We start from the raw sequence: 26,187 nt of genomic DNA on the forward strand, positions 1-26,187 counted from the left end.
CACCTCCAACTTTTATGCCCCACTTCGCTTGTCCGCGGTCCCCACTTGTCTGTGCCCTTGTACTTGGCAGAACCTTTGCCTCAATTTCCTGGTTCGGCTTCGGGCGCACTCTGGACCGATCAAAGCGGGAATCTCCAGGAGGAATTTCAAATCTCGCTTGAAATACGTGACCGGAAATTTAAACCCAACGTTTAAAATATGTTTCTAATTAGAGGGCCTGCCTTTTTATCTCTCGCTCCTGTCATTGTCTGTCTAGGGAAGACATTTACGATAGGCCTAGAATGATCCCTTGGATCTTGCTTTATAACTCAAAACATGCCTCCAGGCGATTCAGCAGGTTAATAGATCTGGAAAGTAGAAAAATAAATCGTTATGACTCAAAGCCTTGTGCATTGTTTTCGTAATATACAATTTTCTTAGAAGTGTGGGATTGTAGAAAGTTTGTCTTATTAAAACAGTACTTTAACAAAGCATTGTATTTTGTGAATGTACAGTTTAAAGAATACAGAATCTGGATTAAAAAACCTGGCCAGACCCATACTCCATACCCTGGCTATCAGTTGTTTGTAAATAAAATGTATACTGATTAAAATGGTTCTCAACCACAGGAAGCCAAGTGAGACTTGGCTCCTTTTGGGAATCTGCTGAAAGGTATTGAATCTCTCCCCAGAAAATGCAGGTAGAAATGTAGGCAAAACGTTCTTGGAATTTCTAGGGCTTTATAATCCTGCGGAAGCTTATCCATAGGCCCTAGTCCCCAGGTTTATGACTCCAAGAGATGAACTCCTAAAATTCTTTCACTTTATCGTTTGGGATCATGAGTCTTAGATGAAGTCATGAAACTGAGTTTATGTAGTTTATAAATTAGAGACAAAGCTAATACTAGAACACACTGGATCATGTCTCTTGGCTTTGGGCATTTCTAAAATTAAAGTGTCAGATGGCCAGCATCAGTAGGTAAATACTGACAATATTGGTATAGAGGAGAAAGTATACTATCCTCAGTGGTAGAAGCAACCCGAGTTGGTGTAATTCTGGTGATTGATTTCTCCATATTGTGCTAAATTAATTAATATTTTTCATCTTTGTAATTGTTTCTCAAGTACTGTGGTGCCCTTTCCATAGTCAATACTGTAGTTGCTCCTTTTCTCTTAAAGTAAACAGTATGGCGTTTTGCCCAAGGAAATGGAAATCACCTGAAGAGAGCCTGTCAGAGCAGCAGCATTAGATTATCTTCTTTTGCTTGAGACTGAGAGAAATAGGAGAATTTCAACCATACACCAAATAGACAGAATAGTATAGTGAACTCCCATGTAGCTGTCACCCAGCCTCAGTAACCATTAACCAGTGGCTAATTCTGCCCCTTCCCCACACAAATCACTTCTCACTTGCGTTCTTTATTTTTTAATTAAAAACAAGTCTTTTCATTTTTTATTCAGTTTTCTCATCCCATGCTACATTTTCCATCAATCTTCTGGTTTTCTCAGTCTTCTCAAATTTCTTCTCTTTTGTTCTTTCTTTAGATTCCTTAACTTTCTGAAACAACTTTATTGAGGCATAGTTTATATACATTAAAATTCACCCATTTTAAGTGTACAATTCAGTGATTGTTAGTAAATTTACTGAGTTGTGCATCTATCACCACTGTTCAGCCATAGAACATTTCCATCACCTCTGTAAGATCCCTTGTGTTGCTTTACAGTTAATTCCTGTTCCCACCTCCAGCCCCAGACAACCACTAATCTACTTTCTGTCTCTGTAGATTTGCCCTTTCTGGATATTTCATGTAAATGGAATCACACAGTATGTGATCTTTTGTGTGTGGCTTCTTTTATTTATGTTGTTGAGGTTCATGCATGTTGTACTGTGTATTAGTAATTCATTCCTTTCAATGGCTGACTGCTGTTCCATTGTATGCATATACCACCTTATGCTCAGCCATTCACCAGTGATGGACATTTGGGTTTCCTTTTTTGGCTATTGTGAATAATATTGCTGCAGACATTCACATGCAAGTCTTTGTGGGGACATATGTTTTCATTTTGGGGGGTGATAGCTAGGAGTGGAGTGGAATTGCTGGGTCATATGGTGGATCTGTATTTAACTTCTTAAGAAACTGCCAAAGCACTTTCAAAGTGACTATACCATTTTACAGTCCCACCAGAAATTTGTGACGGTTCTCCTTTCTACATATTGTGCCAACATTAGTACTTCTTACGTTATTTTAGAGTGAATCAAAGTCATCATGTTGTTTGATCCATAAATATTTCAGTATGTACCTATAAGAAACAGGGACTCTTTCAAAAACATAACTACAATGCCATTATAACAAAAAAGAAGTTAATCTTTAATATCATGAAATACCAAATCAGGTTCAAATTTCCATTGGTCATAAATGGATTTAAACTTTTTAAAAATCAGAATCTAAATATTGTCCTTACAGTATGATTGGTTAATATGTCTCTTAAGTCTCTCTTGATCTAGGGGCGATTCAGCAGGTTAATAGATCTGGAAAGTAGAAAAATAAATCGTTCCTCCAAGCACCCCTGTACTGGATTTTGCTGATTATTTCCTTGTGGTGTAATTTAGTATGTTCATCTATCCTTCATCCTATGTGGCCTAGATATGCTGGATCGTGTGTGTGTGTGTGTGTGTGTGTGTGTGTGTGTGTGTATTTAAGAAAAGCTAGAAATTCAGGCTTTTATGTGAAATTAGCTAGCAACTAACTCAAATTTAAAAACGAAAACAAAACACGGTGTTGGCCAAATACAACACATTTGTGGGCCAGTCTAAGTCAGTGGACTGCCAGTTGGAGAGCTGTTTAAAATATAGAAGTGGCTAGGTAAGTGACCATCAGCTAGCTCAGTTAAATGTTACTGTATTTATTTTCTAAATTCAGTTTGTGAGAAAAACTAAACTGAAGTATCGTTACTCCACTTGCTTTATATTTGAAAGCAGTTTAAAATACGAAGTTATTGAGGAACATAAAACACTTCTTGTGTTCTAATATTTAGTACAAAGAGCAGAATTGTATTCTAGTATTTAGTGAAAAGTTTAAAACAACTTTTTTAAAAAAGGAGAAAATACACCGAAATGGTAGTTGTCTTTAAGAATTATGGGAATTTTTTTTCTTATTTCATCTCCAGAGCTGACCTTTCTTCTGAGCTCTGGACAAGTATATCCGATTTCTTAACCCCCGTTTCCACTCAGATGGCTCATAAGCACCTCTGTATGTTAGAAACCAACCTGACCTCCCACTCCCTTCACCCTCAACCTATATGTACTCTTTCTCTAGTTTTTCTTTTCTTAGTATCTGGGACCACCAGCTGCTCATTTTCTCAAGTCAGAAATCTTTTATTCTTATCTTCTCATCACCACGTTCCATAGATGTGTGTTCTAAATAAATAGATCTCCAATCCATTCACTGCTCTCTCTCATCACCACTGTGACTGTTGGGTCTAGGCCATCCTCATATCTCTTGGACCAGGGCGGTCTCCTCATACCTGGTGTCCTAGCATTACTCCAGTTCGTATTTTGTTTTGTCGCTGGAATAATCTTCCTAAAAGCCAAAGCCAGTCGTGTCAGTCCCCTTTTAAGCCCATCAGTGGCACCCTAGTCCCCTCAGGGGGAACTCAAAACCCCTAGACCGCCAGTCTTTCTGTTAGCCAGCCTCCTCTCTAGTCTCATTGCCCTTCCTTTCTTTAGTTTCTTAGTTCATGTGTGTGCAGCTTGGTGAATTTTTTTAATGACTGAATGTACCCACATAACCAGCACCCAGGTCAAGAAGCTGGACATTACTAGCACACCAGAAGCCCCCCTGGTCTTCTCTTCCAGTCACTAAAAGTCTTGAAATAACCAACACACACTTAAACGAGGAGGGGAGAGGTCTTGTCCTGCTCAGTTTTGTACTGTAAGGCCACACAGTACTGTAGTGGGGCTCAAGCAGACCGATGGGGCAGAATAGGAAGCACAGATAAGAGACTTATGTCAACCTGAGAACTTGATGTGCAGTAGAGGGGGCATCATAGGGCAGTGGAAGTTAGGACAGATTGCTCTCAAGTGGTCTTAGGATAAGTAGCTGGCTCTCCATGGGGGCGGGGGGGAGCAGGGAATAGATGCCTACCGTACAAAAATATATATATTCTACGTGAATTAAAGACCAAAATGTGAAAACAGAAACTCTAAAACTTTTAGAATAACATATCGTGAATATTCTATGACTTTGGAATAGAGAACGATGTTTTTTAAAAGACATTTAAAAATACTATCAGGAATAAAGATTGATGGTTTTTTTTTTTATTGAAATGTAGTTGATTTACAATGTTGTGATAATTTCTGCTGCACAGCAAAGTGACTCAGTTATACACGTATATATTCTTTTTCATATTCTTTTCCATTATGGTTTATCACAGGATATTGAACAGAGTTCCCTGTGTTATACAGTAGAATCTTGTTGTTTATCCATCCTATACTATATAATAGTTTGGATCTGCTAATCACAGACTCCCAGTACTTCCCTCCCCCACCCCCCGGTAGGTTTTTTGAAGGAGAAAAGTATCAGGAATAAGAATCAATACGTTTTCTCCTTCAAAATGTAAAAAGACTTATATAACAAAAGAAAAAAAAGAGACTGGGAGAAGATACTTGCAGTATAAAAATCAAAGATTAGTAGCCAGGATATATGAAGAACTTAAAATAAAATCCAGGGACTTCCCTGGTGGCACAGTGATTAAGAATCTGCTTGCCAGTGCAGGGGACACGGGTTCGATCCCTGGTCCGGGAAGATCACACATGCTGCGGAGCAACTAAGCCCGCGAGCCACAACTACTGAGCCCGTACACCGCAACAAGAGAAGCCACTGCAAGGAGAAGCCTGCGCACCGCAACGAAGAGTAGCCCCTGTTCACCACAACTAGAGAAAGCCCACGCACAGCAACAAAGACCCAGTGCAGCCAAACATAAATAATAAATAAATAAATAAATATTTTAAAAATCTAAAAGGAAAATGGACATATGATATTTTATTTTTTTATTTTTTTTTAATTTTATTATTTTATTTTTGGCTGCGTTGGGTCTTCGTTGCTGTGTGCGGGCTTTTTCTGTTTGCGGCGAGTGGGGGCTACTCTTCGTTGCGGTGTGCGGGCTTCTCATTGCGGTGGCTCCTCTTGTTGCAGAGCACAGGCTCTAGGCGCCTGGGCTTCAGTAGTTGTGGCACGTAGGCTCAGTAGTTGTGGCTCGCGGGCTCTAGAGCGCAGGCTCGGTAGTTGTGGCACGTGGGCTTAGTTGCTCCGCGGCATGTGGGATCTTCCCGGACCAGGGCTCGACCCTTGTCCCCTGCATTGGCAGGCAGATTCTTAACCACTGCGCCACCAGGGAAGCCCGGACATATGATATTTTAAAAAAAGCATTTCACAGAAGAAAAACCCAAATGGCTGATAAACCTAGATGGGGTGCTCAAACTCATGAAGTACCAGGAAATGCAAATTCGGTCAACATCAGCCTTGATTTTCCCCAAAACTGGGAGAAATGAAATGTTTGATGACATCAAGTTTCAGTAAGGATGTACGGAAACTTTCATATACTTTGGGGATCCATTTGGCAATTTCTAGTAAAATTGAAAATGTGCCATCTAGATATATATATACCCTCAATCCCCACACACATAATGCATAAGATATGTACAGGGAATGTTCATAACAGCATTGTCACAGCAGAAGATTGGGAATTAACCTGAATGCACAAGTAATGCTTTGGGGAAATGGATATACTGTGATGTACATAATGATGGAACACAAGCAGATAAAGTGAGGAACTAGAGCATATTCAATGTATCAACACAGGTAGGTGCTCAAAGAATACAGAGTTGTCTGAAAATGCAAGTTGCCAGACATACACATACACTGTGACACAGTTTATCCAAATTTTAAAAACATAGCAGTGCTATATGATGTTTATGGTTATGGACATGTCCACTGAAAAATAGAAGTGCACTTAACCAATTCATGAGCTTGGAAAGCGATGGTGGAGCAGAATAGGGTTCAGTAGAGGTACAAAGGCACTTCACCTTGTCCATGAAGTTCTGTTCTTTTCCTCCTTCCCGCCCTCCCTCCCTGTGGCTCTGAAGCAACTGTAATACAGACATTTGGTAATTGTGGGGAGTGGGTAGACGGATATTTGTTGCTGTTCCTTTTACTGTTCTACAGCTAGGGGTATTGTGAGTCTTATGAGGGCACGGCTCGCTTGTCTCGCTGACCATCGATTGCGCAGGGCCTGACACAGATGAGGATTCAGGAAGAGTATGTTGAATGAAGAAATGGATGTGTGTCTGTGTTCCAGATTTTCTAAAATGAGCGCTTACTACTGGAAAAAGTATGGTTGCCAATGTTTATAAAAATACAAGTTCTCTGCACCTGGGTGGTGGGCTTGTGAGTGCTTAGTACGTGGCTGATCTTGTTATAGATGCCACCAAACAGCAAGATTATAAATTATGGCTCTGTACTTTTCTGTTTTGTTTGGTTAGTACCACTGAAAAGCTACAATGACTGAAAAATGTGTTTTAAATATTCTTAGATGTAAAAGGAAAACACCAAACTATTATTATTAGTTTATACCTGAGTGGTAAGGTTGTAGCTACTTTTCTGTACTTTTTCAATATCATTTTCTGTGAGCATGTGCAAGTTTTATAATTCAAAATAAATGATATTAAAATAAAACAGAGATTAGAGGGAAATCTCCAAATTCTGAATAGTTTTCACAAGGTGGTGAAACAGTAGTGACTTGGGGGCAGGGGAGAACTTTGATTCTTTTTTCCCTAATATAGTTGTCTTTTTTTTTTTTGGCCACAGCATGTGGGATCTTAGTTCCCCGACCAAGGATCGAACCCGTGCCCCCTGCGGTGGAAGCACAGAGTCCTATCCACTGGACCGCCAGGAAATTCCCCGTTTATAATTTTTAAAAATTAAATTTGATTACAAAAACTATCCTATTCACTCTGGAAGTCAAATAAAAATGATTTTTTTGAATACAGTACTTCATTTTCAGAGGCATAGTTTACAGAAAACCCAAAATTTTTTTGCTTGGATAAAGTGTAGATTAGAACAACAGAAGTTACAATTACCTTTCGTAAAACATTTGAGGGAGTCAAATAGTATTTAGTATATGACAAGTAAGTTTGCCTTTTGGTGACGTAAGAGCTTTTCTGTTACGAGTCCTAGTCCTTGCTGTTCCCCATCCCCTTAGTTGGATTCTTCCGAGTTAACCGCTGGTTCCATTTGGTGTGTCCCTTCCCCATTAAGGTCTTCATACACACATTTCCCACACGTATGTTTCTTTCTTTTCTTTGTTTGGTGTAATCACTTTATAACATCTAAGTCAGGTCAGGGTGTGTGCAGAGCTCTTCGATGACTTCTAAGCCGATGTCCAGCCGTCCTGGCCTCTTGCAGTCCTCCGTCCACAGAGCACAGGTTCACCTGAGGGTGGCACTCCTGGGTGCCGAGGCCCAAGTGCCCTTCCTCTTGATGCCTGCAGGCTGATGCCCGGCTCCTCTCGGTCCCTGCTCAAAGACGCCTTCCCAGCGAAGCTTTCTCTGAGCAGCCTCGCTTGGGTGGCAGTCCTGCACGCCCTCCTCCTCGCCCTTCCCTGCTGTGTTTCTCTGCAGCGCTCATCACCATTGAGCAGACCGTGTCTTATACTGTTTATTTGTTCTTATCTGTCTGTCTCTCCTAGAATGTAAGCTCAGCGAGAGAGGCCTTTTTGTTCATTTTTTCAGTGTTTTGTTCTCAAAACCTAGAGCAGTGCCCGTAGGTACTCAATAAATACTTGTTGAATGAATGAACTTTTTCATTTATTAGTTGTGGACATTTAAAAAATGTTAGTATATATATATGGGTCTACTTCCTTCTATTTAACTACTACAGTAATATTGTAAGAGGGACTCACCATTTCTAAAAATCATTCTTTTGTTGATGGAAGTTTATAGTGTATTTTTACTGCTTGATTTTAGCTGTTATAAACAAAGCTGCTATGAATATTCTTGTCATATATCTTTGTGTATTTCTGTGGGGTAGATTCCTAGGAAAGGTACCAAATAGCCCTCTATAAAGGTTTTATCAATTTGCACTCCAGCAGTAGAGTATGAGCATGTTCAGAGTGTGCAGTTACCCACATACTCCACAGCACATTATGTCTTAGCTTGTGCCAACCTGATACGGAAGAGGTGACATCTTGTTTTAAGCTGACTGTTGGTGAGGTTCAGGATCTCAGCATGTTTATTAGCCCCTTGCTGTCTTTTAATTTCAGATCTTCTCTGTAGACCCGAAATTTTAGGAAAACTTATTTCAGTAAGAATATACTTTTCAGTGTATATGTGTTCTTAAATGCTGGTAAAGCATTTGTGGTGGGAAAAATAAAGTTGCATGCAAACAGAAAACATGAAGAAGAGAAAAAAAATTGCACCCATAATTAAGACCCAAAACTTCACTTTTTTAAAAATAAATTTATTTATTTAATTTATTTTTATTTTTGGCTGTGTTGTGTCTTCATTACTGCGCATGGGCTTTCTCTAGTTGCCGCAAGCGGGAGCTACTCTTTGTTGCAGTGCGTGGGCTTCTCATTGCGGTGGCTTCTCTTGTTGCGGAGCACGGGCTCTAGGCACATGGACTTCAGTAGTTGTGGCACGCGAGCTCAGTAGTTGTGGCTTGCAGGCTCTAGAGCGCAGGCTCAGTAGTTGTGGCGCACGGGCTTAGCTGCTCTGTGGCATGTAGGATCTTCCCGGACCAGGGCTCAAACCCGTGTCCCCTGCATTGGCAGGTGGATTCTTAACCATTGCGTCACTAGGGAAGCCCCAAAACTTCACATTTTAAATAAACTTTTTGGGTAAATTTTTGGCTTAGAATTTCAACAATCTTAAAGTTTTAATTTTACAAAGTAGTTTCTTGCAAATAAGAACAAACCTTTCAGGGGACTTCCTTGGTGGTCCAGTGGGTAAGACTCCACGCTCCCAATGCAGGGGGCCCAGGTTGGATCCCTGGTCGGGGAACTAGATCCCGCATGCATGCCGCAACTAGGATCCGGTGTGCTGCAACTAAGACCCGGCACAGCATGCATGCATGCACGCATAAATAAATAAATAAACAAATATATTTATTTATTTACCAAAAAAAACCTTTCAGAATAATCTGAAATAATCCAGAATAATCTGATGCTGCATTTTTTTCTGAGATCCTCTATGATAAATTAAGTATACATTAATTCAGATGGCCTCATCATCAAGCTAATGCTTATTTCTTTGTTTGAACTAGTACTTTTGAGATTATAACTGTGGGCCAATTATGTTTCCACCAACTTCAGATAATATAAATCTACTAAGGAAGGCCAGGAAAAAATATAAGTTTTTACAAAAATCAGCCATATAAATATGTACCTGGGAACAGTCCTGTATTTTGTTTATGTTCTGGTAACCTTGACTTCTCATGAGTGAACAAATTCATTTAATTAACTTGATAAGCAGTTTACTGTGATTAGGAATATAACTTGTTTTTAAGGTTATTTTTTTATTCCTCCCCTATATGGGGAGGAATGTAAGGGAACAAAATTGACCACAAGTTGATGGCTTGAAATTTTCTATAATAAAAAAGTTTTAAAACAAACAAAAGATACACTGTTTATTTGGTTGTAAAAAGTATTAATTTTCTTTTTTTCTTTTTCAGCCGCACCATGCGGCATGTGGGATCTTAGTTCCCCGACCAGGGATTGAACCCGCATCTCCTGCATTGGAAGGCATATTCTTTACCACTGGACCACCAGGGAAGTCCCTGTAAAAAGTATGAGATGGATAAGAGCACAGGTTTGGGTTTTAAACAAACCTGAGTTAGAATACTGGCTTTGCCACCTACTAACATTACGATTTTAAGCAAGTTTTACCACTCTGAGCCTCATCTGTAAAATGGACATAACAACACCTGTCTCACAATGTTGTAATAAGAGTGAATGGTGATAGATAGAGTTCTTCCTAGCACAGTACTGGGTACAAGGTCAAATGTTTGCGATCTCTCTGATCCTTGGAGAAACAGACAAACCTTACTGCTGGTTCAGTGCTAATGGAAATGATTGAGTGGGCTTTGAAAATGTAATTAAATCTTCATCGCTTGTGTCAGATATTGTCATCTTCACCCCGCTTTGGCAACTCCTTGCCTTGTTGCCTCCTTTTACTTTGTCACTCTGCCATCAAGACACTGACATTGCTGCCTCTTACCTGGGAGAGTATCTGGAGGGACAGATGTGAGTGCTGAGGCTTCTCTCTTCCCCTCTCACACCCCATCCCCAGATGTTGCCTGTAGCACTCTGGCTGTAGCACTTACAGTGGACGGGATGTTCATCCCAGGGCCCCCAGATTTCTGGCTTCCTTGTGGTAGAAGGAGAGGTTTCCTTGTTCCTGGACAGTTAGGCCTGGCTGTTGGAGATTTTTTTTGAGAGTGAGTGTTTATCACTTCTTGGGCCTCAGCCCTTAGGGGTGTTTTGTAGATACTGGTTTATTTACATTGAATTAAATCAAAGTTGAATGAGTGGTTAGAATGTTTGACCTTCCTGGTTACTTTCAATCTCAAAGTTTGTGTCTCTATGATTTGTATAGTGAAATACAGTTTGCAAAGTCACTTCCATACGTATCTTATTTGATATGGTGACATGATAGCTTAAAATGGAGTGTCAGAGGTTAGATTAGGCGAGGGTCCTGCAGTTATTACTGGCAAATGGTAATACTTAGAAATAACGATTGATTTTTTTTTTGTAATTACAGATTAACACATGGTCTTTGTTAGAAATTTAGGAAATATAGAAAAGTATGAAGAAAAAATTGCTACCCACCATCCCACTGGTACTAACCTTTTCATGGTTTGATGAATTTCTTTCAAATCCTTTATAAATAATTGTAAATATATATACCTTTTAATTTTTTAAAACAAATTTAGCTCTTACTGTATATAGTTTGATTCTGTTCTTTGCATTTAATATTTTTTCTAGCTTTATTGAGGTATAATTGACAAATAAAAATTGTATGTATTTAAGACATACAATGTGTGTGTATGTTTGTGAATAGTTAAGGTTTACTCTCCTAGCAGATTTCAAGTATACAGTATTGTTTTTTTTATTTTTTTATTTTTTATTTATTTATTTTTTTTAGTATTTTTTTTTAAAATAAATTTATTTATTTATTTATTTTTGGCTGCGTTGGGTCTTTGTTGCTGCGCGCAGGCTTTCTCTAGTTGCGGTGAGTGGGGGCTACTCTTCATTGTGGTGCACGGGCCTCTCATTGCGGTGGCTTCTCTTGTTGTGGAGCACAGGCCCTAGAGCGCGTGGGCTTCAGTAATTGTGGCACACGGGCTCAGTAATTGTGGCTCGTGGGCTTAGTTGCTCCGTGACATGTGGGATCTTCCCGGACCAGGGCTCGAACCCATGTCCCCTGCATTGGCAGGCGGATTCTTAACCACTGCGCCACTAGGGAAACCCCAAGTATACAGTATAGTTAACTGTAGTCACCACGTTGTGCATTAAATCTGCAGAACTTACTCATCCTGCGTATCTGAAACTTTGTACCCTTTGACCAACATCTTTCCATTTCCCTCTGCCCCCAGCCGTGGTAACCACCATTCTGCTCTTTGCTTCTTAGAATTCAACTTTTTTAGGTTCCACATATAAGTGAGACTGTGCAGTATTTGTCTTTGTGTGTCTGGCTTATTTAACTTAGCGTAATATCTTCCAGGTTCATCTGTGTTGTTGCAAATGACAAGGTTTCCTTCTTTTTTAAGGCTGAAAAATAGTCCATACATGAGCACACATTTTCTTTATCCATTTATCTGCTGACAGCTACTCAGATTGTTTCCATATCTTGGCTATTGTGAATAATGTTACAGCTATCTCTTCAAGATAGTGATTTTACTTCCTTTGGATTTATACCCAGAAGTGGGATTGCTGGATCATATAGAGTTGTGTGGGTTTTTTTGGCCGCACCCGCGTCTTATGGGATCTTAGTTCCCTGACCAGGGATTGAACCCGGGCCACGGCACTGAAAGCAGTGAGTCCTAACCACTGGACTGCCAGGGAATTCCCTAGAGTTCTAATTTTAATTTTTTGAGGAACCGTCATACTGTTTTCCATAATGACTGGTCTAATTTACACTCCCACCAACAGTGTACAAGAGTTCCCTTGTCTCCACTCCCTCATCAACACTTGTTGTCTTTTGACTTTTTGATAATAGCCATTCTAGCATGTGTGAGGTGATATTTCATTGTGGCTTTAATTTACATTTCCCTGATGATTAGTGATATTGAGCACCTTTTATGTCTTCTTTTGAGAAATGTCTATTCAGATCCTTTATCCTTTTTTTAAAAAAAATATTTATTTATTTTTGGCTGTGTTGTGTCTTCGTTACTGCGTGTGGGCTTTCTCTAGTTGCGGCGAGTGGGCTTCTCATTGTCGTGGCTTCTCTTGTTGCGGAGCACGGGCTCTAGGCGCGCAGGCTTCAGTAGTTGTGGCACGCGAGCTTCAGTAGTTGTGACTCACGGGCTCTAGAGCTCAGGCTCAGTAGTTGTGGCGCATGGACTTAGTTGCTCTGCGGCATATGGGATCTTCCCGGGCCAGGGCTTGAACCCGTGTGCCCTGCATTGGCAGTCAGATTCTTAAGCACTGCGCCACCAGGGAAGCCCCCTTTATCCATTGTTAAATCAGGATATTTGTTTTCTTGCTATTGAGTTGTTTGAGCTCCCTGTGTATTTTGGATATTAACCCCTTATCAGATACATGGTTTGCAAATATTTTTCCTCATTCCATAGGTTGTCTCTTAACTCTGTTGATTGTTTTCTTTGCTGTGCGGAAGCTTTTTTGTTTGATGCAGTCGCATTTGTCTATTTTTCTTTTGTTGCCTGTGCTTTTGGTTTCTATCCAAAAAGTTATTGCCCAGACCATTGTTAAGAAGCTGTTTTCCTATGTTTTCTTGTAGTAGTTTTACAGTTTCAGGTCTTACATTTAAGTCATTAATCCATTTTGAGCTGATTTTTATATATGGTGTGAGAAAAGAGTCCAGTTTCATTCTTCTGCATTTGGATATACAGTTTTCCCAACACCATTTATTGAAGAGACTATCCTTTCCCCACTGTGTGTTCTTGGCACCTTTGTCAAAGATCAGTTGAACATAAATGAGTGGGTTTATTTCTGGGCTCTATTTTCTGTTCCATTGGTCTATATGTCTTTATGCTAGTACCATAGTATTTTGATTACTATAACTTTGTAAGACATTTTGAAATCAGTCAGTGTGTTGCCTTCAGCTTTGTTCTTGTTACTCAAGATTGCTTTAAGGTCTTTTGTGGTACCATGTGAATTTAGGATTGTTCTATTTCTGTGAAAAATGCCACTGGAATTTTGATAGGGATTACATTGAATGATATGTATAGAATGGACATTTTAACAATGTTAATTCTTTCAATCCATGAGTACAGCTTATCTCTCCATTTATTTGTGTCTTCTTTAATTTCTTTCATCAGTGTTTTTGTCGTTTACAGTGTATAGTTCTTTCTTCTCTTTGGTAAAATTTATTCCTAAGTTTTTTTTAAAAATATTTATTTATTTATTTATTATTTATTTTGGCTGCACTGGGTCTTAGTTGCAGCATGCGGGATCTTCGTTGTGGCATGCAGGATCTTTAGTTGTGGCGTGTGGACTTCTTAGTTGCAGCATGTGAACTTTTGGTTGCGGCATGCATGCGGGATCTAGTTCCCCAACCAGGGATCAAACCTGGGCCCCCTGCATTGGGAGTGCAGAGTCTTACCCGCTGGACCACCAGGGAAGTCCCTGTTGTTTTTTTATGCTATTGAAAATAGAATTGTTTTCTTTATTTCTCTTTCAGATATTTCGTTATTGTATCAGAAATGCCACTAATTTTTGTATGTTGATTTTGTCTTGCAACTTTACTGAATTTGTTTATTAGGTTTTTAAAAATATTTTATTTATTTATTTATTTGGTTGTGCCAGGTCTTAGTGGCAGCTGGTGGGCTCCTTAGTTGTGGCATGGGAACTCTTTTTTTTTTTTTAATACAGTAATCACTGAAGAGAAAGTTACATATTAAATATTTATTTATTTATTTATTTATTTATTTATTTTTGGGTGTGTTGGGTCTTCGTTTCCGTGCAAGGGCTTTCTCTGGTTGCGGCAAGCGGGGGCCACTCTTCATCGTGGTGCGCGGGCCTCTCACTATCGCGGCCTCTCTTATTGCGGAGCACAGGCTCCAGACGCGCAGGCTCAGTAGTTGTGGCTCACGGACCTAGTTGCTCCGCGGCATGTGGGATCTTCCCAGACCAGGGCTCGAACCTGTGTCCCCTGCATTGGCAGGCAGATTCTCAACCACTGCGCCACCAGGGAAGCCCCCGGCATGGGAACTCTTAGTTGCGGCATGCTTGTGGGGTCTAGTTCCCTGACCAGGGTTTGAACCTGGGCCCCCTGCATTGGAAGGGCGGAGTCTTAACCACTGCCCCACCAGGGAAGTCCCATGAATTTATTAGTTTTAATAGTTTCTTGGAGGAGTCTTTAGTGTTTTCTATATATAAGATCATGTCGTCTCTGAATAGAAACAATTTTACTTTTCCCTTTCCGAGTTGGATACCTGTTATTTCTTTTTCTTGTCTGATTGCTCTGGGTACAACTTCTAGTACTGTGTTGAATGGTGAGAGTAGGCATCCTTGCCTTGTTCCTGATCTTAGGGGGAAAGTTTACATCTTTTCACTGCTGAGTATGATGTTAGCTATGGACTTGTCATATTACAGCCTGTATCATGCTGAGGTACATTCCTTCCATACCTAATCTGTTGAGCATCTTTATCATGAAAGGGTGTTGTATTTGTCAAATGCCTTTTCTGCATTTACTGAGATAATCGTAGGATTTTTTCCTTCACTTTGTTAATGTGGTGTATCACATTTATTGATTTACATATGTTGAACCATCCTTGCATCCCAGGGATAAATTTTACTTGATCATGGTGTATGAGTCTTTTTTTTTTTTTTTTTTTTGCGCCTTTTAATGGGCTGTTGAATTTGGTTTGCTAGTATTTTGTTAAGGATTTTTGCATCTTTGTTCATCAGGGATATTGGCTTGTAATTTTCTTTTCTTGTAGTGTCCTTATAGGCTTGGTATCAGGATGATTCTGGCCTTGTAGAATAAGTTTGGAAGTGTTTCCTCCTCTTCAGTTTTTTGGAAGAGTTTGAGAAACACTGGTGTTAATTTTTCCTTAACTGTTTGAACACTGATTCAGTCTCATTCAGATTTTCTGTTTCTTCAGATTGAGTCTTGGTAAGTTATATGTTTCTAGGAATTTGTCCATTTCTTCTAGGTACTCCAACCTGCATTTAATATTATATTGTTACTACTTTCCAATATTAGGGGATAGTGGTGTGAAAATGGCTTTCATGTCAGATCTGTGTTGAAATCCCAGCTTTACCACTTAGAGTCTCCATAGTCTTGGGTAGCGTTTCATCTCTGAACTTGTGTCTTTATCCCTGTCATGGGGATACTGCTTTTAACCACACTGGGCTGAGTGAGGATTAGACATCATAGGAAAGCCCTTGGCACATAACCCAGTTCTTGGTAAGTGCTGGAAACAGGGAGTTGTGATGCTGTTGTGATTGTTTAAAATATTCTTCAAAAACATGTTTTTAATGGCATTGTATTATCAAGTAAAATGCTATATAAAAGTGAAAAAAAACCAGTAAAGGAATATAGAGTTTGTGTGGAAAAAAATCACTGTTATAAGGTTGCAATTGAAACGTTTTCCCCCAAAAACCTAGAAAATAGACATTGTAGTGGACTACGTGAATATAAAAATCGATTAACAGGCTTCCATTTTTGCTACACAGCATCTAAATGCAGGATAAATTAGAACAAACATACTTTCAAAATTTAAACTTATTGAAGTATAATATACATGCTAAAGAAAATACTCACTGTAAGCGTACAACTCAAATGAATTTCCACTGTGTAAGAACACTTGTGCGACCAGCAACAATGTTACCAAGCATTTCCAGAAGCTCCTTAAGGCCGCATTCCCCAAGTGACTGGAAGGTATCTCCCTCCCAAGAATAACCAACCACCATCCTGACCTCTATTGCCTTAGCATATTTCCCCCTACGTTTGAATTTGAATTTGTTATACCTATGGGGAATATGGCTTATTTTGCTTAGTGTTATGTCTGCGAGATCCCTCCACATTGCGTGGGGCAGGAATTTTTTTCATTTTCCTTCATTGTCCCTCTGTAGCCCTTCTCATCTGTGGATTTTGCCAGAGTATTAAGCCCTAATGTCCAAAGTGATCCACCATATGTAGCTGAATTAATTTCTGTCCTGTGAGTCTAGGATGGTAGTAGCCTTGTAACACCTTTGGGAGAACTGAGAAGATGCCCACTCAAATCATGTTCTCTGGAGGTTCATCTCTCGTAGAGTCCCAGGAAAGACAGGGAGCTTTAGCTTTTCTGGTTTTTGTGGTCAAGCAGCTCTCCAGTGTCTTCTAGCAGATGACTTCTGGAAGATAACAGTTAAGTTATCTTATCTGGCTTTTTTTTTCTCCCTGGGAGTGCTGGTTTGCTGCAAGCTCCTCCATCCCACCTGGAAGTGGAAGTCTAGCAAATGCATAGCTGGGCTCTGAGAAAGAGGAGGGGGAGTCCCAGGGCCAGATGAAGGGGAGAGGGAGAGAAGGAGCTGAAGCCCCAGTGGCAAAATAACACAAGCCAGGGCTGCCCCAAGGCATAGAAATTTGGACCCAGAGCCTTGGATTTTGAGCAGCTGGTGAGGGGGAGCAGGAGCCAAAGCCCTAGACCCAGGCCAGGAGGGGCGCTGGAACTGTGTCCCTCTCCCCAGCTCATAATAGCAGACTCTCAAGAGCTCTGTTCGTTGAGTGAGAGAGTGGGCTCGGAAATAAAACCCTCCTAACGGCAGTAAAACGTGTCTTAGCTATGGGAGGAATCAGTTTGATTTTTCTGCTGAAGATCTGATCCTTAGCCTCTCATCATAGGCGTTTGGTGTTTGCAATTAGACTACCTCTGAAGTCCAGGAGCTCCAAGTCTAGAGATAAAAAATTACCCCTCACACAAAGAAACCAATTGCTAGGAAAGTCAGCAGAGATGACCAAGAGCAGAATTAGGGGTCTCAGAGCTGCTCAGTGTGTTGTAAGATAGCTATATTTAAAATGAAAGAAACGATGGATAGAGTTTTAAAATATGAGCAAGAAACAAACACTACCATTAATGACTATGCAGATTTGAGGAAGAACCAAATCCGAGTTTTAGAAAAGTACTTAGCATAATGTCTTGCATTTAGGAGCTACTTAGTAACTGTGAACGTTTGGGCAAATAATTTTCAATATAAAACTCATGACTTTACACAGTGTGAAGCGTCTTTGTGGAACCTCAACTTTAGAAGTATTCACGAATACCATTGTTCCGTTGGCCCTAAAATTTGTTGACTGAGTTGACATTGGAATCGCCATTTTGAGATAGTTTTAAGTAACGTTCAGATATTCCTGTTGTCCTGCAGTGTGAGGAGCTGGTCACACTGAAACGCCTAAGAAGGTTTATATAAATGAGTGTATTCTTGGAGCGGCTCTGGCCTCTTCTCCCTCCCGCCATGCCTCCCTCCCCCGCCTCCATGTTTTGAGTGCCTACTGGATGCCAGGCCTTGTACTTGAAGGAAGCATGGGAGGATGACTAAAACACTGTTCCTCCTTCCCTGGAATCCACATTCCACAGGCCATCGAGTCTGCCCCCGGGACCCTTACAAATACACTGGAATGAATCGAATCTATTGTGTGTTTCCTTCTGCAAAATTGTTGCTATATTATGAGTTTCTGATGAGTCTTCTTCAGCTTTTGGAGCAAGAAAAGGTCCCACAGCTGTCTATATTACTGAATATATAGAAACATTGGTTAGGTAGCAGGGAACTAGATAGCCATAGTTTTCCAAGCAAATGAATAGGTTAACTAATCAAGTTGACTTCTCCATGTTACTAATTCCACCACTGCAAATCCTTTTAGGATGATGTGAGGCATAAGGTTCATCTGAACACCTTTGGATTCTTCAAGAATGGGTACATGATGGTGAATGTCAGTAGCCTTTCAGTGAATGAGCCTGAAGGAACCACAGACAAGGACGCAGCTGTAAGTGCCTTTCCAGGAGATCTTTTCTGTTGCTTAGGTGAAAGCTTCACCCCATACTTAAATATGAAGTATCAAAATATAGAGACCATTAAACTTGTGAGCGGGCGTCAGATAGTTTTATTCTTAACAGTTAAGTTGTAATTCTTGAATAATTTTAGTAGTAACTGATCCGTCTTACAAAATGAATGCTAAGAAAACCAAGAGGTGGCCAGGCCAAAAGAGTCACCTTTCTGCTCTTGGAGTAATGAAGGTATGGGCGCCCGGACATCATGTGGTTATTTACTTCCATTGTTTTTACCTCCTCTTAGATTGCATTCAGCCTAGACCGCACAAAGAATGATGGATTTTCTTCTTATCTGGTGAGCATCAAATGCATGACCTGATCACTCCCTTCACTTGAACCCAAGACACTGGGTGGAAACACCCTGCTTCCATCAGTGCTGTTGTCTTGAGGTGGTAGCAGCTTTGACTTCCAAGCATCTCTGAGCACCCACAGTTGTGTTATTTGAACGGAGTCTGGGCCACTTATTTGCTTTGTTCCTGAAAACGTTTTGTTCTTACTCTAGTGTGAATGAATAAGGTGGTGTGTAATTGGGTCTTCCTTTCTCAGGATGAAGATGTGAATTACTGTATTTTAAAGAAACAGTCTGCCTCTGTCACCCTTCTAATCCTAGACATCTCCAGAAGTGAGTAAGTAATTCTACTGATCCTTCAGTTCAATCCTAGAGTAAAGTTAGGGGGAATTTGGTAGTTAAGTTACCATTTATTGTCTGCCACATGCCAAATATTTTGCTGAGTGCTGGAGGTTAAAAACAAGATGAGGAAGACAGAGGTCCAGTCCTGGAGGAGCTTCTAGATGGATGAGGGAGACAGAAGAGCAATACAAACGATCACAGCAAACTAGAGAAGTAGTAGAGCAGAGAGACTGAGGATTGCAGAAGAGAAGGGAAGGCTTCAGAGAAGTGTTGGTGCAACCACCCTTCTCATGAATAGACTTTACAGATGAATAAGAAAGGGAGGAGCGTTTTAGGCAAAGGGAACCGTGATGTACAAAGGCGGAGTGGTGTGAGATAGCGTGATGTACAAAGGCGGAGTGGTGTGAGATAGCGTGGTGTGTTCAGTGAGGTGAGTGCACTGTCTGCATCCAGCTAAGGGGACGAGAGGAAGGCTCCTCCCCGTTCAGTGCTAGACATGCTCCCCTTGGTACACGTGGCGGTGCCAGCTGAGGCTGTGTGTCCACTCAGGCGTGGAAACTTGCTGGTGCCTCCTCAGGCGGGATGGGGCAAACACAATCACGGTCTGGTAAGCAGGGAGAAGGGGGGAGATGCATATTAGGTGGGCTGCTAATAATGCTCACTGCCCCTCGTGCGGTCCCCAAGGCTTCACTTTAACATCTTACTGGGGTTTCTTTTTACCTCTTGTTCCTTTTCCCTTGTACACCAATTTGTTGAACACATTGCACATACTTAGGAGGGAATGTGTACCTCAGAATTGTATGGTTGCTACGAACTTAAGCTTTAGAGTGAGACTGCCCAGGTCCTCGCCCAGCTGCTCACTAGCTTACTGCTCTTGGGCAGGTTCTTTAACCTTTCTGAGCTTTCATTTCAGCATCTGTAAAATGCAGATAATAGAATCTGCATCATAGGACATCATGGGACTGCATGAGATGATGGATTTAGAGCTGGAAACAACACCTAACTTATAACACTTAATGGCCATAAGCATTACTTTGAACTCTTTTTCTTCTGTCTTGTTTGAATATAGAGTGCGAATAAGATCTCCACCAGAAGCTGGTACCCAGTTACCAAAGATCATCTTCAGCAAGATTGAGAAAGTCCTTGGTCAGAACCAGGAGCCTGGTGTTAACGCTGTTTCAGCAGGCAGCCAGACTCAGAAAAAACAAGGTAAACTGTGAGGTAGAAACTAGCATTTTCTTCACTACCCTGATTCGTAGATTCTTTTTTGTTCCTAAGTAAAAACAAATAGGATCTTAGCATTATTTTATTTTTGAGGTGATATAAAAATATGTAACAAAGAAAAATGTGGAAAAGATGGGAGAAGAAAAGTCATTTCTCCATACTCCCTGTGTTAGAATTTTAGTAATTTATGTTTCCTTCTAAACTTGTTTCCTAAGTCTAGAGTGTTTGATTTTTAAAACTCATACACATGTTTATAATTTTATAAGCATCCCTGTTCACTCAACTTTAAGTTATTTCATACTTATCAGATATCCCATTAAATGGATACTGTAATTTACTCAGCCTTTCCCCGTAAAGAGACATATTTCTACTTTGATGCTATTATATTAAAACATTGTTACATCAGACATTGTTATTTGTAGATTTTTTTTCATATGTAGAACTTTCTTTAGGATGGGTTCCCAGAATTGGAATTTCTGGCTCAAAGGATATGAATACTTTTGAGAATATTGATACATATTTTCATTCCTTTCCACATGAGTTGTGTGAATTTATACTCCTGTTGGGAAATATATAAGAATAGTGCCCACGTCACCATGTCCTGGACAATACTGGGTTTTTGGTTTTGTTTTGTTTTGTTTTTTAAATTCTAAAATGAAAGGCAAAAAGGTATTCTTGATTTTGAAGTCACTCTTATTACTGAGGCTGCTCTTTTCCTCCATATGTTGATTAACCAATTTATATTTATCACCTCTTTCATTAACCGTTAGGTTTATCGAATAATTTATATGAGTGTTTTAAAGATAACTATTTATTATATTATTTATGTGGTTTTTTCTCAGTTTGTCAAAATTCTAACCCAGCTGAAAAGATGTGCAGAAATGTTACATTTGTGTGATGGTGTAGTTTCACGAATGTGCACCATCTCCTTGTCCAGGCTCCTCAGGCTCACATAACCATTCCCTGGGCAGAAAATCTTCTTTTCCTTCTTTTTATTCTGAAACTCTCTCCCTTCCTGCAGGGAGTTTGAGATGCTGTCTTCCTCACGAAGAGAGTCTTAAGTAAAAATAAGACACAGATGCCCTCTCTGTTCATTGAAAGAAGTCATTAGCAATTTCTACACTCCTTGCCGTGGAAATAAAAATAGTATGCTTTATGCTAATGTTATTTCCTATTTTTCCGTGTATATAAATAAATCTCATATATTATATATATATGTATTTTAAACAATGATCTGTTTTCAAACGTAATTACTTAGAAGATAAGGAAGTCATTCCACGTGGTGTCTCTGACAGTGACATGCACTAGGTTATTTAGAGATGATTTCCCTCGTCTGTACTGAGCATTATCATTTATTAGATTGCATTTATAATAGATCAGGTTGCCATTTGCGGCTTCTACAGCTCAGGAGTGTTTTGGGGTTCTAAGCAGATGGCATTTCACAAGATGGCACGTGGCCTCACCGTTTTGATTGTTTGCATTATTTGATATTAGACGAGCTAGAGTCTCATAAAATGATACTGTAATATACATATGAGCTGAATCATGCAATAATAGCTCTTAAATGGTTCTGCTTCTAGACAGTGGAAAGTCTGAAAGAAGTACAGTGGATTCAAAGGTAAGAAATAACCTGACTTATGCTCTCAGCTTTCCTGGGTGTATATGTATGTCTGTGTATGTGTGTGCCTATAGGAATGTATATACATATGTATATATGTACACACACAGGTGTGCACACATACATCTGCATGCCTGATCTACAGGGGGTTGCCTTCTGTTTGGGGAGATAACTTAGGCACTCGGAAACAATTTCAAAGTAAGACTGAGTGCTGAGCTATACAGCACTTACATGATAGAGGCTCAGATAGTGAGGGGAGAGGGAAGTGGGCTCTCGGAGAGCCCTCTGGAGGGAGGCGTCACCAGGGCTTGAAGTTTGGTAGATTGTTTGGGGAAGAAGAGAAGGAAGGAGATGAAGGCCATCATGAGCAAAGACCGGAAGTGGAGATGAGCATGACAGGTGCTGGGCACTGGCCTATTGGAAGTAAAAGGTACCTATTTGGGAGCAGAGAGGAGCAGTCTTAGGTAACAGAGGGCTGGAAAATTGAAGGTATCGATGCACAGAAAACAGGAAGTCATCATGTGTTCTTGACAAGGATGGAATGTGATACAGAAGGTGTTAAGGGAAGGTCATAGTTCTGAAGGAATGTGCAGGGTAGCCTTGGAGAGGGAGACAGTGAAATTAGAGGGACCAGGAGGAATGCTGTTGTGATAATACAGGTTTAGGGTGATGAGGATCTGAACTAGAGCAGAGCTTTGGAATCAGTCTGGGAGGTCATTTGGGGGTGGTGGGAGCGTAGGAGAAGAGGTAGATTTTTTTTTTTTTTTTTTTTTTCCCCCGGAGGTGTAGGAAGTAGAAATAGCAGAAGGAAAAACGGGAAAGTTTTGGTTTGGGATATCTTGATTTTTCAGTGATGGGACATCCAAATGGCAGTATTTTATTTTGTTTTATTTTAACAGCTTTATTGAAGTATAATTGATATACAATAAACTGCACATATTTAAAGTGACAATTTGATAAGTTTTGGCTTGTGTGTACACCTGTGAAACCACCACCACAACAAGAGAGTGAACATGTCCATCACCCCAGAGGTTTCTCCTGTCCCTCTGTCACCTTCCTTTCCCTAAGTAACAACTGCTCTGTAACTATAGATTAGTTTTATAGAAGCTGCTATGAATGAATTACGTGGTACCTACTCTTTTTTGTCTTCTTTCATTTAGCGTAATTATTTTAGGTTCGCCCATGTTGTTCTGTGGGTCAGTAGCTCCTTCTTTTTGTTACTTACCTTTAGTCCGCTGTACCGGTGGCAACATGTAGATCATTTGAAGTCGGGGATGGAGCCCAGGTGCTGTGTCGGGGTGTGACCTGGGTTGGCATCCGTTGTCTAGCTGGAAGCTTTAAAACTAGAGAGGTGTTCAGTAATGAATAGAGGGTATTTGAAGAGACAAGAGGTAGATGAGGAAAGGAAATGGGTAAAGAATTACCATTCTCTGTGAAAGGTGATTTCATACATCTTGAAAAAATGGTGAATTTCTTTTTCAGTGAGCTTTATGAAGACCAGCAAATTTCGGGTTTAAGAAAAGCATGTTTTGGAGTTTTAAAATTTTTATTTTTATTAGCATGCTTTTTCCGCCAGTCTCATTCTAAAATAGGTTGTTAATGTCTTTTTTAGGCAACAGGAGAGAAATCCTTTTCTGTTCGTAATAATGATGGGGCAGTTTCATTTCAGGTATGTATTCTCTTTCAGTCAAGCTTCGTAGAATTTATCTCTACCATGTAAAAGGGTGAATTTTTATAGAAATTTTGAATTTAGGAGTAGTAATTTAGGTATGCTGTGTGTCAGTCACTTGAATGCAGTAGCTCTCTCCATAACAAACCTACAAGGTGGGTATTGTTACCCACCACTTATCAAATCATAAATCTCTGAGAGAGAATAACTCAGAGTGTTATGTCCAGTGTGAGTGAGAAGGCCCGGATTCCAACCCGGTTCTCCCTGGCTGTCCCCACACCTCTGCCTCTGCAGTCCCACGCTGCCTCCCAGAGTGTGTCAGAAACACAGACTTCTGTACCTGAAAGGACCATTGTGATCTTTTAGGGTGATGTTGTCATTTCAGAGGTGAGTTCACTGAGCCTTAGAGGCCTGAGTGACCTGCTCAGCCGTCACCGTTGTTAACTGCACACGGGTGTTCATGGCAGCATCAGAGCCCGTGTGTGGGGTACGGGGGAGCACACTGGACTGGATCTCAGAGCCCATGTGCCAGCTGGTGACCTTGGACAGCTCCCTCAACTTCTGAACCTCGCTCTTGAATCATCTGAAAATGGAAAATGAGGGCGCGTGTCTCATAGGGTGGTTAGGTGTATCATTCTTCAGAAGTAAAAGTGCTCTGTAAAGCACTATACAGATAATCTTTTATCATTAATTTGTAAGAATCACTGTCACTTTTCTAACCAGGTTTCATTAATTGAGGTATAATTTGCTTAGAGGGAAGTGCCCAGGTCTTACGTGTATGGTTCAATCAATTCTGACAACTGCATGCACCCACGTAACCCACTCTCAAGAGTCTCTGTAGTTTCACCATCTCCGAAAGGCCCCACCCCTGCATCTGCTACTCTGATTTCTTTCACCATAGGTTCTTTTGCCTATCTAACAATTTTTATATGTTCTTTTAAGTTTAGTGACCGTCGGTGTTAACAGCTAACTGAGGGCTTTTGGGGTGCTCATCTGCTCTGAATCCCCAACAGCTTCCCATCTGTCTCAGAGTAGAAGCCCAAGTCCTTCCACGTGGTCTGCAAGCCCACATGGTCCAGCTGCTGTCAACTTTCTGACCTCAGCTCCTGTTTCCTCCCCACCCCCTGCTTATTACTCTCTTCCAGCTACACAGGCCACCTTGCTGCTCCTAGAAAAGATCAGGCCTTGGGCTCTGCTCTAGCTGTACCCGCTGGAGGAACATTCGTCCCTCAGAATCTGTGTGATCAATTTCTTCCTCCTTCAAGTCTTTGCTCAAATGTCACCCTTTCAACAAAGCTTCCTCCAATCGCCCTGTTTTAAATGCAGCACCCCCCTGCCCCGCCCCTGGCTCTGTTTTTTCCCTTAGTGCTTCTTTCCAACATACGGTATACTTGTACTTATTTATTGTATTTATTATCTGTCCCTCCCTTCAGAAGGTAGCCATAAGGGCAGGGATTTCTATCTGCTTTATTGCTGCTGTATATGAAATTCCTCATCTTGGGCCTGGCCCATAACAGGCTGCCCATCAGTCATTATGGAGATGAATGAGTGAGTCAGACATCGTGCTAAGTACTCATACGTCATCATTATCTCAGTTCATCCTCCCAGCAGTCTGTGAAGTAGGTACTGTTATTATTCTCCTTTTACAGATGAGGAAACGGAGGCTCAGAGAGGTTAAGTAACTTGCCCAAGGGGAGGGTTCAAACCCAGGTTTGTCTCACTCCAAGGCCCATGTGTTTAATCACTTTGCTTTACTACCTTCTTAAGAAAATACAAAAGGTACTTTTCTCTCTTCTTTCCCTCACTTTAAAATGTTTGTTAATAAAATAAGTATTTTGAATTTTTTTTTTTTTTAAGTCACAAAAGGAAAGCATTTATAGGATACACATTTGTCAGTTACTAGTGCTTTGTGTCAAGGTGAGCACTGAGGGGAAAGCAGCATTTGTGGTGATTCAGAACATTGCTTCAGACAGCCAGTTGATAGGGTTCTTGGGATGCATAAAACAGGCAGCACACAAAACGGGCCGCTGGCGTGTTCTCTGGCTTCCCCTCTCCTTGTGAGGAGGTCAGTAGGTGGCTCCTTAGTGTTCTGCTACCCGGTGTCCTCCCAGTTTTGGACAGTACGGTCGTTCTGAGCTTCTCTGCTCCATCCACAGGGTAGGTCTGATAGTTTATCTACCTAGAGCTGGAAAGGGACTGTCAGGGCTTACCCCAACCCTAAAATTCTCATTTTTGCTTTATTTTGTTTTGTTTTGTTTTCCTTCAAGTGTCAGGTGTCTACTCTGTTCCACCATGATGGTTCTATTGATTTTTTTAAAAAATATTTTTTAGAAATTTCATAAAAAAAAAAAAAAAAAGAAATTTCATGAGAGTCTTTTGTAATTAAAATTACATGTTTAGAAAAGTTTTCTTTTTCTGGCTACCTTGGGTGGACAAGAATACATACTCTCACTTTACAGTGATGAGTTTGGGACATGGTTTCATGCTAATAATTTCAGCTTGAATAATTCTTGGTCTTTTCTTTTCCTCTTCTTGTCAGATGTCTCTTTTTTTCCCCCATTCTTTTAAATTTTGAGGTATAGTACCTATAGAAGAGTGTATAGTACTTATGTTGAGTACAAGTAATTATAAATAATCACCTTTGTAACCTTCACTTGGGACAAGAACTAGAAGAGTGCCAACACCCCAGAACCCCCTTGTGGCCCTTGTGCTCTTCTCAACCCTAGAGTAACCCCTGTCGTGAGAGATGTTATCATAACCATTCCCACTTTTCTTAGAGTTTACCACCGATATAT

At 40.5% G+C, this 26,187-nt stretch overlaps 1 protein-coding gene and 1 long non-coding RNA gene across 9 annotated transcripts in view; both read left to right on the forward strand.

Annotated features, from left to right (window-relative positions):
* Nucleotides 1-26,187, forward strand: part of GPR107 (G protein-coupled receptor 107) — a 101,546-nt gene that overhangs the window by 540 nt on the left and 74,819 nt on the right. For all 8 annotated transcript variants that reach the window (XM_082400757.1, XM_082400758.1, XM_082400760.1 and 5 more), the window contains exons 2-7: nucleotides 18,064-18,186; nucleotides 18,495-18,545; nucleotides 18,797-18,876; nucleotides 19,951-20,090; nucleotides 21,686-21,723; nucleotides 23,336-23,392. In XM_082400757.1, the coding sequence (XP_082256883.1) occupies nucleotides 18,064-18,186; nucleotides 18,495-18,545; nucleotides 18,797-18,876; nucleotides 19,951-20,090; nucleotides 21,686-21,723; nucleotides 23,336-23,392 (489 nt within the window). The remainder of the gene's footprint in view (nucleotides 1-18,063; nucleotides 18,187-18,494; nucleotides 18,546-18,796; nucleotides 18,877-19,950; nucleotides 20,091-21,685; nucleotides 21,724-23,335; nucleotides 23,393-26,187) is intronic.
* LOC309632876 lies at nucleotides 341-7,028 on the forward strand. The gene is made up of 2 exons (XR_014247104.1): nucleotides 341-6,295; nucleotides 6,845-7,028. It is a non-coding gene; the product is annotated as an uncharacterized lncRNA (long non-coding RNA).

The sequence above is a fragment of the Balaenoptera borealis genome (genome assembly GCF_965194805.1).
Source record: "Balaenoptera borealis genome assembly, chromosome: 8".
NCBI lineage: Eukaryota > Metazoa > Chordata > Mammalia > Artiodactyla > Balaenopteridae > Balaenoptera > Balaenoptera borealis.